The sequence below is a fragment of the Ananas comosus genome, unplaced genomic scaffold (genome assembly GCF_001540865.1).
Source record: "Ananas comosus cultivar F153 unplaced genomic scaffold, ASM154086v1, whole genome shotgun sequence".
Taxonomy (NCBI): domain Eukaryota; kingdom Viridiplantae; phylum Streptophyta; class Magnoliopsida; order Poales; family Bromeliaceae; genus Ananas; species Ananas comosus.
The window spans coordinates 39,971-54,086 of record NW_017893341.1 but is presented as its reverse complement, the minus strand read 5'-3'; the positions used below and the strand labels follow the sequence as shown (position 1 = coordinate 54,086).

At 37.7% G+C, this 14,116-nt stretch overlaps 3 protein-coding genes across 4 annotated transcripts; 1 reads left to right on the top strand and 2 right to left on the bottom strand.

The window, feature by feature from the left end:
- Positions 1-2,468: 2,468 nt before the first annotated feature.
- LOC109705689 (probable galacturonosyltransferase 3) lies at positions 2,469-7,727 on the bottom strand. 2 transcript variants are annotated; one of them, XM_020226435.1, is made up of 7 exons: positions 7,602-7,727; positions 6,668-6,747; positions 5,878-5,938; positions 5,530-5,670; positions 4,571-4,905; positions 3,572-4,481; positions 2,469-3,234 (listed from the first exon to the last, which is right to left on the bottom strand). In XM_020226435.1, the coding sequence occupies exons 1-7, from the start codon at positions 7,662-7,664 to the stop codon at positions 2,953-2,955; spliced, it is 1,872 nt and encodes a 623-aa protein (XP_020082024.1). In that variant the 5' UTR covers positions 7,665-7,727; the 3' UTR covers positions 2,469-2,952. The 2 variants fall into 2 exon arrangements, with proteins under 2 accessions (XP_020082024.1, XP_020082025.1); XM_020226436.1 differs by having other exon boundaries at positions 7,505-7,690.
- Positions 7,728-7,804: 77 nt separating this feature from the next.
- Positions 7,805-9,501, top strand: LOC109705684 (rubber cis-polyprenyltransferase HRT2-like). The gene is made up of 3 exons (XM_020226431.1): positions 7,805-7,872; positions 8,518-8,743; positions 8,827-9,501. The coding sequence occupies exons 1-3, from the start codon at positions 7,805-7,807 to the stop codon at positions 9,499-9,501; spliced, it is 969 nt and encodes a 322-aa protein (XP_020082020.1).
- A 317-nt stretch (positions 9,502-9,818) lies between these two features.
- On the bottom strand, positions 9,819-13,587 carry LOC109705697 (probable serine/threonine-protein kinase PBL21). Its single transcript, XM_020226447.1, has 5 exons — positions 12,999-13,587; positions 12,740-12,903; positions 12,460-12,649; positions 10,625-11,016; positions 9,819-10,376 (listed from the first exon to the last, which is right to left on the bottom strand). The coding sequence occupies exons 1-5, from the start codon at positions 13,102-13,104 to the stop codon at positions 10,071-10,073; spliced, it is 1,158 nt and encodes a 385-aa protein (XP_020082036.1). The 5' UTR covers positions 13,105-13,587; the 3' UTR covers positions 9,819-10,070.
- Positions 13,588-14,116: the final 529 nt, after the last annotated feature.

Below are 14,116 nucleotides of genomic sequence, written 5' to 3'. Positions count from 1 at the left end.
CAGAGTGTGGGAGGGGAGTGTGGGGCAATTGAAGGCCCACCCTCGGTAATCGGTAAAGGTTATGGGGCACGTAACGTAAGGCACATACATGCAACCCCAAGTTTCAATGTTGGATATTATTGGATGTCCAAAGAAACACTGCATGGCTCTTATTAAAGAAAAAAAAGGCGTCTTCTACTTCTACGTAAGGGATTTTGTTTCTTTTTTTTTTCATTTATTTTTAATTCGTATAGAAGTTATGAATAAATTGGCTATCCAATTTTTTAAGATTTTCGCTTCTCGTTCGAAGTCACTCTGCAGCCATACATGCTAAAATATGTAATAAATTATAGAGTACTAAAACTCATTCAATCAAAAGTTTAAACTTATTAGATATGAAGCAATTAATATGAGTTTTTATTTTTTCATTAATTATTCGGTGTAAAACTATTAAGGTGTAGATTTCTAACAAATAATCTCAACGGAATGAGATTATTGATTTCTGAGAAGTTGGGATTTCACGTGATTGGATTTGAAAAATTCAATTGTATATACCATTGAATTAACCACACCATCTAACGGCTAGCTGTCATGACTCTCAACACCTCCTGAGTTTCATACTCAGGTAGCTCTTCTATTTTATCTTTAAAATTCTAAGCTATTAATATTATAATCATCATACATAATAATTCAACATGGAAAACACGAGATCATTAATCTTGTATTCTTAACCTTCTCAGCAAATTTTTTTTTTTTCTATACATATACCAATTTTCTGAAACCATACGTCCCATCTAACAAAGGTGATGGTCTCAGAAATGGGGTCTACGAAATTAAGAAGAACTGTGTCAATAGTTTCGGGAAAGGCAAATGTTGAATGCACTCTCCAACCCTCGTACATCGGAGGACCTACAAAGGGTATTTTGGATTCTGAAGTGCACAATTCGGTCAAAATACATGTCTCAACTTTTATCCTCTTGGTCAAAATGGGGGACCCTTACTGGCTCATCATTTTCCTTTTTCTTTTTATCTTTTCATTTTTCTTTACCTTTTTCATTTTTCTTTTGAGAAATATTATTTATTTTCTCGGGTATAGCATTTACATTTTTGGTAGCAGTGACATTATCACAAATCACAAGATTTGATTTTTGGTACTTACAAATAGGATCATCAGATCTGATTACTATCCGTTTGATTAAATTTTAGTAGATTCAATTATCTAATTCGTTAAATTTAACTATTTTTAATCTTTTTTAAACAATAAAATTGCCAATTTTGTTAACATTTAAGCATCAATTTTAAAGTTGAAGTTGAGGAGTGAAAAAAAGAAAAATAAAAATTATTGAGGGATTTACATCCAAATGGGCTGTAGTTGAGGTCTCTAAACATTTTTTGCCTTTTTTTTAAAAAACAATGTTCTCCAATTCAGAACTTCATATGGCTCCAAATATTAAAGGGCTGGATGTTTTGGGTTAGTTCGGGAATACAATTAGTTACTAGGCCCATCGGACCCAAAAAACCAGCCAAAATTGGCTCAGCGCTAATGAAGAAGTCTATCATGTTACAGATACACGCGTCATCTATATATCTAACCAATCATATCTCTTCTTTTGAAATTTTTTTTTTTTTTAAATCATGATAAAATGAATGAACTCTAGAAAAGCAATATGATTAGTTGAGAACACCACATTAGTAATGTGACAATTTGATTGTTTGAGAATATCACATTAATAATGTGACTGCTGCATTCTAAACTTTTTCACCAACATGACAGTTAACACCAATAAGAAAGCAATATCATATTAGGAAAGTTCCGCTTAACTTAATTAAATTAGTTCAAGTTACTCTTTTAGTCCTCAAATTATAAGATGCATGACACTTTGATCTCAAACTTTAATTTAAAATAAATTCTTATTTGAACTTTTTTGATTAAAAAAATTAACATATTGCTAATATGGAAGTGATGTAGCATCTTTAAGTACTAGGACATCATGAATCACAACACTCCTAACCACTTTCATATTAGTGACACTAAACCCTAAACACATCAATATTTAGTCAATTATATTGAGCTGTGAAATTTGATTGCAACAATCCATAAGGCTAGAGCAAAAAATAATAACAAATTAAAATTTGAAGACCAAATATCATGCGCCCCATAGTTTTGAGAACCAAAAAAGTAGTTTACCCGTTAAATTAATTTTTTTAAAAAATTTACAAAGAATTTTATTAAATTTAATAAATATTAGTAATTATTTTTGAGTAAATGAAGCTGAAATAATAAATCATTAATAGCTAATGAAACTAATATATTTAATAATATTTTTAAATTTGATAATTAGAAATAATGGAAATCTTACCAGCTATGCGTAGTCTGCTGAAATCAGACTCCTGCTAGTCCAGCTTGAGTTCCCAGCCAGGTCTGACCCCAGCTGTGGCGCTAGATATAAAAAGCATTCAAATTTCAACCCCTCAATCTGGATTCAGAACACTAGGAAAACAGATCCCTTCTCAACCATTCTAATGAAATTGCAGTCTAAGTCCAAAAAGGCTATCTTGAAAAGTTCCAGCTCAGCGACCACTTACATTTATGCATGAGCCACCACAAATTCGTAATCACCAGTTCAAAGCAACGAACTACAGCCAATAAATTTTGACAAGGGAATGTCAATAGTGAGTTAAGATCTCGAAACATTCTAGTCAATGTACATGCATCGACAGTGGAAGTGAGGTGATTTTCCAAAAAACTACTATCTTATAATTCACCATGGAAGGAGAAGTATTACATTGTCAGATGCCTATGTTATATGTGAAAGTGCTATCCTCAAGAAATATTCTCAGATCAGAACCGTGCTATTTTGAAATCATATGCAACGAATCATCTAATTCGTATGCCATGCAAAAACAATTTGAATGTGTTGGGAAAGTATACCATGATGAGTATTTAGTGAATCATTCTCTATAGGTCTAACGTCACAGGTAAAAGTGGCATCTACGGAGATAGCGGCTGTCAAAAGGTACATACTTTGACCAGTATTTCCGGTACTCGGGGATAGCTAGGCCACTGCCTAACCAGGGTTTATAGCTTCCACTGTAGTGGATGACCGCAGCCTTTTGAATATCCGAGGAGCTGATGTTACGCTTGTAACCCAGGGAATGAAGATGCCAGTGCTTTTCGAGTGGGTAGGTCACATGGTAGAATGTGACCAAGCCTGCAGGCAGCGAGCCAAGCTTCCAAAGATCACAATCTTTGTTCTGGTGACAATAAAGAAAGGAAATGCTCATAAGCGAAGGTACACAGTTATAGAGAGAATAATAGTATGCTTATTATTGCATGGTGCTCAGAACGTCAATTAACCTAATATTCACTTTAGAAAAATCCTAGTATGCATATACCTATTCCCTCTGCATAAGATCACTGCATCATTGTCCATGAGAAACCAGTCTCTTAGATAGGATTAGCCAAAAATGGTTACTCTCAAAAAAGATGAAGATGCAGTAGTTCATGTTAACTTACATGACTAGACTAAAGATACAGGAAACGGATCTTTGTTGCAGTTATGAAATTGAATGAATAATTACAGTCTGGTACCTGCTCTTGCCAATAATGATATACTCCCATTATATCTTTATTCTTCCACGCCTTCAAGTCGAAAATATTCATCCCAAATGCCCATATACAACTATGTGGATAAAAATTACCATAGATTCTTGGGTCTGAAAAGTTAAGATATGCGTCAAATCGGTGAAAGCTACCTCCGCAGATCTCTACAGCTCCATTCACCATCCCTTTCATATCCATAGACCAGAGTGGAGTCAAATCTCTTTGAACAACAACATCATCATCGAGTAACAGTATCTTGTCCAAGTTTGGGAACAGTTCAGGCATATAGAACCTGAGATGATTGAGCACAGACAGGTACCTGGGATTCCTATGCTTCAGATGAGCATCACCAGGTGAAAGAGTAGATGCACTACGGCCAAGAGCTAGACAATGAGAAGAATTAAGCCACTTAAAAGCATTGTGACTCTGCACATCAATTGTGGTTTTCGGTGGAGGATGGGCTATGAACCACATCTTCATAGCTGCAAAGTTCAGCTTGTCAGTGACTATATGGAACACGTGTTTCTCCGGCTCCTTGGAATTTACTACAGTGGAGTTGATGACCACTGATGTTGCAAGTATGTTATCCGAGAATATTGCATAATGGTAGAGAGAGGTGTCTTCAAGTCTTTTTCGGTTTGATGAACTTGTGCTCCTATTACTATGACCTTGTGAGAAGTAATCTGTTGTGAGATGTAAAGCAAGGCAGTGCAGTGCTGCAGGGATTGTCTTTGAAGCATATTGCAACAAATACATGCCTTTCTCCTTCTGCGCAGTTATACTTCTTTCAACAGATGGAACCATGGCCCGTAGTTTTTTTGCAATAACGGCACAGTCATATAGCACCTCTTTTGCCGCAGATAAAGCTTTGCCCATCTCTTCTGCATGTCGATGTGCACTACATAGCATTTAGACAAGTTATTTCAGCACATAACAAATATTTTAGGGAAGGAAGAAAATTACACTGATAAATAGGAGAGGGTGTACCCTTCTGGCAGTTTATCATCAGAATTTACATCCTTGGTAGCTTTTTCACTTGATGCAATGTGATTTTTCAATTTACCAGCAATATCCGTTAAATTTCTCTTCTCGGCGATGCTAGCGTAGACTTTAGCCATTATGATTTGACCCTTCATGAGTTTTAAAGTCGTATCTGGGAGAATATTGCCGTATTCTCTCCTCCATACACTATATTGTCCCCTAATATCATCATTGTAATGATTTGATCGTCCAGCGTCAGTTTCTTGCTTCTGGAGTTTGACATCTTCAGCCGTTTCAATCAGTTTTACATTTCTTTGTTCCTTTCTTTCCAGGTGCAGTTCCTACACGTGAAGAAAAATGGGAGAATAGCCAAATAAAAACAACATAAGTATTTGAAATAGCTACAAATTCACAATATGCTTAGCTTACGTTTAGCAGCATTCTGGTTAATTTTTCCTATGAAGTTGGATGGGCTGGCAGATAGAAGATTGTTTGCAATCTATACACCCAGGGGTATTGTTTAGCAACCAAAAACAAAAATTAAGTAGTAACACACTTTTTCCATTTTCTTCGGCCCTTTTTTCCCCCCTATAAAGAGGATGACTGTGAATCACTAGCTAACCAACAATAAAAAGGACGAAGAAGTCTGCCCACTGGTGCATTCAGTAACATCGATTTTGAGTATGAAAAACAGTATTAAAGAATAACAGAATTAGTGCCAAACGAGGCCTGAAGCTTCTAATGATTAATTACATCATCTTGCAATTTTAGGCTGCAAGAAGTCTTCCTGACCGTGGAAATTGTGTAAATGTAAGCAAGTGAAAAGGAAGAAGTCAAAACACTGAGTTCCCCAAACCAAAGCTACTAATATGCTTTCAGCCCCTTGCTGTCTATTTACAAGCCTCTGTATATGAATCCATATTGAGAAATCAAAAACTTGAATGATTCAATAATCAATTTGTTACCTTTATCTGTAAATTCTTTGCCTGTTCAGGTTCTTCATGAGAGCTCTTTCGCACCGGGGAAGCAGATAAGCTGACTGACTTCACTGTATGAAATTTAACACTGCCAGAGACATCTGTGTATGCACTAGGTGTATTTATATTCTGCAAAGTGATGAGATAAACATATCAAGGTTAGCTTTCTTCCTGAAACTATGCATGTATGAAATGACCATTAGACACCAGAATTCAAAAAGAAAGGGCCCAAAACAAGCCAGCGTGTCAAACATGAAACCCAGGGCAATAGTTAAGATAGAAAAGAATCATGATGCTAAATACAAGCAGTTGGGCAACAACAAGGTAATTTAGTACCTTCTGACCATTACAGCCCCGACAATTTAGCATCTTTCTGTATTCTTTGCCATTTTTCTGACTGTAGCAAAGATCACACTTAGTATAATAAACTGAGCCATAAGAAAATCACTTCTTTCAGTACCAACCAGATTGTCTACAAAAGAAAAGAAGACATTGCATGCCCACAGAAACTAAATGAAACTCGACAAAGTTTAAATATGAAAATTACATTATGTGCACTAAATTAAGCAGAAAAAGATGTAAGACACGATGAAAAGTAAAACAAGTAAGAGAACAAACTCCATTGTGGTTATTGAAAACCATATATGTCCTCACAAACATGAAAAAAGGACTTTACAACACAAAATTGGGAAATGAACAATAAGAGAAGTGAAATTTCATTAGGAAATTCGACCAGTAAGATCTGAAAGTTTAGGAGATAAAAATATGATGGAAGCTTCTCATAATGATCACTCCAGGAGCCATATATATCACTCTGAGCACAACGACTAAACAATTTCTCAAAAAAAAAACAATTTAAGGAATCTGATGGAGTTTAACTGATCTATGCCAGCTTAAATTATTTCCAAATCTGTAGCAAAACGATGACAGAGAAACAAATAATTCTCAACAATGACATGAATGCAGCAAAACAGATGAGATTAGATATTAGACCTACTAACAGACAAGTGCAAAATCAGTTATACAGTTCATTCTTCAGGTGCCTAGGGATACAGAAGACAAAAAAACATATGTAAGATTGATGAAGTTCACAACCTTCCAATTTGAAATGTTTTAAGTAACGAACCTTCTTGAGGCACCGAAACGAAAACTCAGGGAGACAGTATCTGACTTTTCTGAGCCGACTGAGTGCACAAGGATCCAAAACTGTATAGATTTTAAACAAACCATGAGATACAAACAAAACATACTATTAATTACTCTTTTTCTTTAATTACTCAAATTTTAAAGAATGCAAGCATGAAAGGACAAGAATAGCCAAAATGTTCACCTAGAGTTCTTTTAAGCAATGTCTAATAAGAGAATGCAAACGTATCTCTAAACCCTCAGGCAGTGCCATGTTGCATCTCTTTTTACTGATCTTAGGAAATTTTTTTTTCTTTTTTGTTGTATTTAGTCAGATTTCAAACCACAAACATTTAGTGACAACAATCAACATACCAAAGGAAAAAAACATACGTAAATCAGGAGTTCTTCACATATTAAGAACTATTTGAATACTCGTGTACAAATTCCTACGGAAAATTAGAGTTAATATTATCTACGAGATCATCATCCATGATGTGTTACATAACATTGTTATAAACAGATTCCTACTGTCTACGATAGCCAAGAAAGCAAAAGAAACACATAGCCTCCACGGATACAACACCAAGACTAATATCGGCCTATCAGAGCATCAAGCTTCGTACATTTCTATGATCCTCAAATCCTCATCGTTCTCGAAACCACTCTTAAACCCTAAAACTACTCACGATCGAGATCAGAATCAAATGAAACTACACATGTAATGCCGATCACGATCTTAGAACCCAACTCGAGCATGAATCGGGGCAATGCGATCCCAGACGAAAGTAACAAAAAAAAAAAAGAACCAAAAAAAGGGAAATAGATATCGATTTACGCAGAATCTTGCGATCGAGAAATCAGAAGCAGGAGATACGACCATCGAGATTCCCACAAAGCACGAACGAGGAGAAAAGAAGAGGAAGAGCCCTTTCCTGGATCGCGACGACGAGTAGAAGGAATCCGCAGCTCGAGAAGCTTCTGGAACGCGAAGCCATTGCCACGACGATGAGAGAGAGTTGAAGAAGAGATATTGAGATAGAGAGAGACGAAGAAGAGACTCGAGAGAGAAAGAGAGAGAGGCGAGAGTGACAGGGGCTCTAGTGTATTTATAGTGTCTAGCTCGGTTCACTCTACAATGGAACTCGCTTTTGGGAGGCGGGATGACCATGACCGCGAGAAGAGGCGGCCCTGGGTGATGGACGGGTTAGATTTGAGATCCGTTTGAAAATTATCGATCAGGACCGTCCAATTTTTCAGATAGAAAAAAGGGACCCCGTTCAACCACATTTGGGACTGGGCTTAGGCTTAAAGTAGGTCTAGAAGTTGTCGACTGGACCGGGCCCAACCTATCATTCAATTGTAGAGAACTGGAGTAAATAAAAAAAAAAAAAAAACACACAAAAAAAAGGAACTCAAATGAGATCTTATTCTTTTTAATTTCTAAATATCGTTGTGTTGTTTGTTGTTGAAGTTATGAAAGCAAAAATGTTACCCAAAAAAAGAAAAAAAAAATCCCAAAAAAAAGAAAAAATTCCAAAAGCAGAGCCAATGGGGCACCAGTCACACGTAAGACATTCCCGCCACCCGAATTCAACGACTCTACTGCCGCTGTTTTCGGTTTCAGTGTTTCACGCTCATGCAAGCAACATTCCTCTTGAACAATAGATATAGCTTCGCCTCTATAACAATGTACATTTTCTTATTATCACTCGTTGAGTCATTGCTAGGTCTTAGTTACTAAATTAATTGGTAATAACACATTATACAGTTTCAGCTGCAGGTTGCTAGAATGGGAGACCAACTCATTCCTGCGCAGCTCTTTCATGTTTTCTACAGCCTTTTATGCAGATGCTTCATCCGAGTGCTCTCCTACAGCCCAATGCCGCGCCACATAGCGTTCATACTCGACGGCAATCGCCAGTACGCCAAAAAGTGGAACTTCACGGATGGTGAGATTTATCAGAGAGGATTCTGCAATCTCATGTCGATTCTCAGATACTGCTGTGAGATGGGTGTAGAGTTTGTGACCGTCTTTGCGTTCAGCATCGACAACTTCAAACGAAAGCCTACAGAGGTCACGTTAAACAACCGATTTCCCAACTCAGACTCTCTTGTTCTGCTACCATATAAAACAGCTGATTCGTTTAATTTCGACAGGTGCAACTCGTTATGGATCTAGTCAAGGAGAAGATGGATGCGATCATTGAGGACATGAACACCGTGAACGACTTGGATGTAAGAATCAAATTCCTCGGTAGATTGACTCTACTGGATGAATCCATGAGAAAAGCAGCAGAGAAGCTGATGGCCATGACCGCGAAGAACAAGAGGCTGGTGGTCTTTGTATGCCTCTGCTACACTTCAACCGACGAGATTATGCACGGTGTCGAAGGATTGTGGGAGGAAGCTAAAAATAACAAGGGAAGAGAGAAGATTGCGAATGGGCTAATCACAGCGGGCGATTTAGAGCAAAAGATGTACTTCGCGAATCACCCGGCACCAGACATACTGATCAGGACTGCAGGGGAGACGCGGCTGAGTAATTTTCTTCTTTGGCAGACGGCGTTCTGCTTGTTGTACACGCCGCGTTGCCTGTGGCCGGAATTGACCTTTTGGCACTTGGTTTGGGCTGTACTGCTGTATCAAAGGAAGTACGCATACTTGGAGAAGATTACGAAGAGGATGTGCGGTTTTGGTGTACTGCTATGTCAAGAACATAAGAAACAGATATATTCAATTTATAAAGTAACTCTTATTCTTCTACTAAAAGGAGGAAGGAGCATGGTCGTAGAGTCAACTTGTGGGGGAATTGAACCAAAAAAAAGCATTTGATGTACAATAAGGAGTAAAAATAAAAGTAGAAATAAAAAGTGATTATTTGAGCTAAATATACAAACGATCATGTTCGCACCGGATACTATATTATATTTTTGCAACAAATCTTTTAAAAGCAGGGAACCGCTCGTAGGAACTATATTTACCTATTATCAGTGTGATGAATGATTGGATTAGTGCAAAAAACAAATTGAAGCATTCGTATAGATAGATCCCGTTTAGTTGGGCTAATGCAAATATCAGGCACGACAATGGATGCAGTAATACAAAACCAGCAATATTTCCAAACATTCCCCAGGAACAGCACAATCACGTGGACCGAAAAGCCATTTTATATAAAAGCGATATATATACAAATCCTGTGAGCACGACCAGTTCTAAATGGAATACATACATCGATCGTTCCAGGTTGAAAGGAACCAAAAAAAAACAGCTGAAACTTTTTCTCTTTCGACACAATCACCTGCTTCATAAAGCTAATAAATATACTACAAAAAAGCTTGTAGGATGCCATCCCCCATCTCCTTTGATTTGTTCAGTAAATTTTCCAGTCTAGAACTGTAGCTTTAATCGAATGGAGAGCCTCTTCTACCTCTGCGTCTTCTAGACGGGGTTTCAGCAGAACGAGGTGAAGGCGCACGAGAAGGGGAACTTGTGGTGTTTGAGGTGGGCTCAAGAATGTACGGCTGGGATTGGACGTGGTTAAGGGCCACAACCACGTCTCCAATGATGGGGCGAACATGGGGCTGCTCCTGGAGACACATTGAGGTGATGACGACCAATTGGTGGAAGGCACGTGGTGGGTACCGGCCTTGCAGCGTGGGGTCAGCCAGTTGTGAGAACCTCCTCCTGTCGTTGAGGAAAGGGCGCGACTGCAAGAAAATGTTAAGAATGTCAAGAGGAGGATTAAGTGAACAAAAGAGTTTTATCATATTTCATATTTCTTTTGAGAGGTTTAACTTGAGAGTGGATAAAGTTCAGAAAGTGAATAAAGTCTATGCAGGGAAAATTATTTAAAAGACTTCTAATGAACCAACATAAAGGGGCACTTTAAGATAAGAATGTGGCATGACATAAGCATCCTGCGATACAAAAAAAAAGGAGAGAGAGAGGTACATACCCATGTCAATAAATTCTGTTCTGCTCCGACCTTTGATGCATCGTAAATCCTTCGCCCAGTGATTAACTCTAACAAAAGCACCCCAAAGCTATATATATCAGACTTGAGAGTCAGCTTACCACTCAGTACATAATCAGGTGCGCAGTAACCATAAGTTCCCATCACCCTGGTGGAAACATGTGTCCTGTCGCCGACAGGTGCAACTTTAGCAAGTCCGAAATCAGAGAGCTTGGGATTGAACTCATCGTCCAGCAAAATATTTGCAGCCTTCATGTCGCGGTAAATCACAGGCGGATTTGCTACATCGTGCAGATATGTAAGACCTTTTGCAGCACCGACAGCAATCTTCATCCGTGTATTCCAATCAAGTGGTTCTTTGGCAGGGGTCAAATCTATATTCAAGAAGCTCTTCATCAATGAAAGCCACAGCTAAAGATTCAACAGTCAAAAAACTCAATAACCGTCGCAACCAATTCTAGCAAGCAAGTAAATGTTGTCAATGACCAATCTACTATCTACTTGAACATGTAAAATATCTACTATTATCAGCGTGAAACAAGGTCCATTGCTAAACTGTAAGGTAATTTAACATGTACGCACTATATCAACTCTGTAGTCCTGATTTATCAAGGTTGCAGAGTGTTGATATTAAGCATCTAAGCAAGGTGTTGATTGTAATTAGTATATCATATAAATCTCAGACAACCTTTGGGTAGAAGTATGAGTATTCTATAGCAATATAACTGTAGGAACCAGAAAGGAAAAAAAAACAGAAAAAGTGTTCTCACTTTTGAAAAGCGTGGACCCTCAGGGAGTAGTAGTTTTCTATGAGCAATAACACCGAAAAAAGCCAAAAAGTTAGAATGTGTTCTCACTTAACTATTCAAAAGCATGTTCTCATTTATCATTACATAAAGCATGTATAGATTCCTTGCCCCCAACAAGATGTCTTGATTTCTTCATTCTCCATATTTTATTAACAGAATCTGCCCTATGTTTTGTCAGGTATTTAAGATAATCTATTGTGTTTAACTAACTAAATATGATGGTCGTGCTCCATTAACAATAAAATATGATAATCTATTGTGTTTAACTAACTAAATACAATGGTCATGCTCCATTAACAATAAAATATAGAAGAGATTACAGGAAGAATATTAATCGAAGTTCGGAACATTGAATCAACCCATTTACATGCGCTCTTTTCGCCTCCTTCTAAGAGGACAAGCCATTTACATTATAAAGACTACAAGACAAAACAAATATGCAGCTACAGAGAGGCGTTAACCTGTTCTTAAGATTAAATTCTTTAGCAAACCAATCATGGCATGACCAAGATCTAATCTAGATCCTTAATGCTCTAAATAAATAAAGTAGTAGATACAATACACAAATAAATCCTTATTAAATTAAGAAAGATACATTACAATTGTTCTTCTCAATGGAAAATGTAAAAAATGTATGGACCTTACCCGAGTTTTATCACATTTTTAAACTAGTGCATCATATTAGATTTTATCACCTAAACTTATAATACATTTGATTTAGGATGTCCCTATCATGATTCAGCGGTATGTTAACTCCTTTGATAACATATTTTATAATCTAATAAAATAGTCATATAAAATAGTTCATATAATGGAATATTTTAGAAGTCTTTCAATGAAAACTGTTAAATGTTAAATTCAAATAGCAATTGACAAATTTTTCTAAATTTTTAAAAAAAATTGAAAGAAATGTAAACTTGGATGTAAAATCAAAAATTGAAAGTTCAACTATCCATTTCAGATAATGTCTATACGATTTTAAGTACAGTAAAGGAAGAAGTACATTACCAAATAACTGATCTTCTAGGCTTCCCTTGGGCATGTACTCATACACCAAGAGCCTCTCATCTCCCTCTGCGCAATACCCGATTAAGCTAACGAGATTTGGATGCTGCAGCATGATCAGCATGAGGATCTCAACAAGAAACTCTTTGCTCCCTTGGAGCCCCTCCCTATTAAGTTGTTTGATCGCCACCACCTGTTCGTAAAAATGCGAACTTGATCTATAAACTAGCTTAAAATTTTAAAAATTTCAACCAAAAAACTCCTAAAATAGAGTGGAACTCGCCTTTCCCGAATCGATGCGACCTTTGAAAACCCTACCAAAACCCCCGGCTCCGATCAAATTGGCCTCTTTAAAATTTTGCGTGGCGATCGCGAGATCCTTAAATGTGAAGCTCCGGGCGCAGCCGTTCCTTTCCCCGCTAATTAATGGCTCCTTTCTCCCATTCTCTGGTTCCAAATCAGATCCAAAAACCCTAGTTAACTAGATCAAATTTTGCGTAATAAAACCCAAAATTGGCAAAAAGTAGAACGAAATTACTCACCAGAGGAGTCGACGAGGAAGCGAGAATTCGATCGAGCGCCGGCGCTATCCTCAATTCTATTGTTCTTCTCCCTACGCCGAGCGCTAATACAAGGAAAGCAACCCATTTTACCAGTTACGCGCGCACCCCCAACCAAATGACAACAATTCGAGAGCTATAATCTCATATTCACCCGTAACGCACCACATTGCCCTAAATCTCTCAACTCTCTCTTCTCTCCATCACAAGTTGCCTCATTTCTCCCTCGAAAACCTCGAAACAAACCCTAATTCTTAAACGACAGAAAAGAGGGGGAAATAAAGCTCCAAAAGGAATCAAACAAAGCGATTGGATCTAAGAGAATAGCAGATCCATCAAAGAGGACGAAAGACCCCGTGCGCGGAGAATCTCTCAGCAACACAACATGTACAACACGAAGATCCAATTGAGAAAAAGGCGTGGGATCGAGGGATCGGCGATGAATCCAATGCGAGTGGGAGAGGGAGGGGAATGGAGAGAAGGAGCTCCTCTCGATTCCTTTAATATAATAACACTACATTACTCCTCCTCTCTCTCTCTCTCTCTCTCTCTCTCTCCTCTTCGTTTCCCGCGAACAGGGCGAGAGAGAGGGGGAGGAAGAGGAGAGTCACTTTCCCATTTTGCCCTTTCCTTCCATAAGACGCTTGTTAAAATACATGGTTAGTCCCTGTACTATCCCAAAATAGTTGCTTCGTCACTCCACTTTCTATCCTAAAACTTTAGTCCTAAAAACTTCTCAAACAATATTAAAATTTATTTTTTAAATAAAAGGTACCTGTATTTAAAAGCGCCGACAATTTTCAAGTAAGAAAAATAAAAAGGAATAAAAGTTTTGAGATTAGATAACACAGGGACTATTTTATGCACATTTTAGCCTCGCCGTTTATTTTGGTCTATCTCTCTGAGGCGGAAATGAATGCATTGATGTAACGGAGGACAAAAAGGGGTCCTCTATTACAATGGAGGAAACGTCATTTCGGTGGGCTACATGTACAGGGCCCAACACAGCAAACACGGTACAAAGTGCATCAAAATCAAGGGCATATCATAATAATTAATTAATGTGCTCTATCCTAATCGGCCCGAGCTCTTCAAGTATG

Excerpts from the sequence above, each read along its gene's own strand:
- LOC109705689 (XM_020226435.1), bottom strand. The coding sequence starts at position 7,664 with ATGGCTTCGCGTTCCAGAAGCTTCTCGAGCTGCGGATTCCTTCTACTC. Across the intron at positions 5,939-6,667 it reads CGTTTCGGTGCCTCAAGAAG|TCAGAAAAATGGCAAAGAAT; the intron begins GTTCGTTACTTA and ends TCTTTGCTACAG. Across the intron at positions 3,235-3,571 it reads ATCATTATTGGCAAGAGCAG|AACAAAGATTGTGATCTTTG; the intron begins GTACCAGACTGT and ends TATTGTCACCAG.
- LOC109705684 (XM_020226431.1), top strand. The coding sequence starts at position 7,805 with ATGGAACTCGCTTTTGGGAGGCGGGATGACCATGACCGCGAGAAGAGG. Across the intron at positions 7,873-8,517 it reads CGGCCCTGGGTGATGGACGG|ATGCTTCATCCGAGTGCTCT; the intron begins GTTAGATTTGAG and ends CCTTTTATGCAG. Across the intron at positions 8,744-8,826 it reads TCAAACGAAAGCCTACAGAG|GTGCAACTCGTTATGGATCT; the intron begins GTCACGTTAAAC and ends TAATTTCGACAG.
- LOC109705697 (XM_020226447.1), bottom strand. The coding sequence starts at position 13,104 with ATGGGTTGCTTTCCTTGTATTAGCGCTCGGCGTAGGGAGAAGAACAAT. Across the intron at positions 11,017-12,459 it reads CCTAGAAGATCAGTTATTTG|ATTTGACCCCTGCCAAAGAA; the intron begins GTAATGTACTTC and ends TCTTGAATATAG. Across the intron at positions 10,377-10,624 it reads AACAGAATTTATTGACATGG|TCGCGCCCTTTCCTCAACGA; the intron begins GTATGTACCTCT and ends ATTTTCTTGCAG.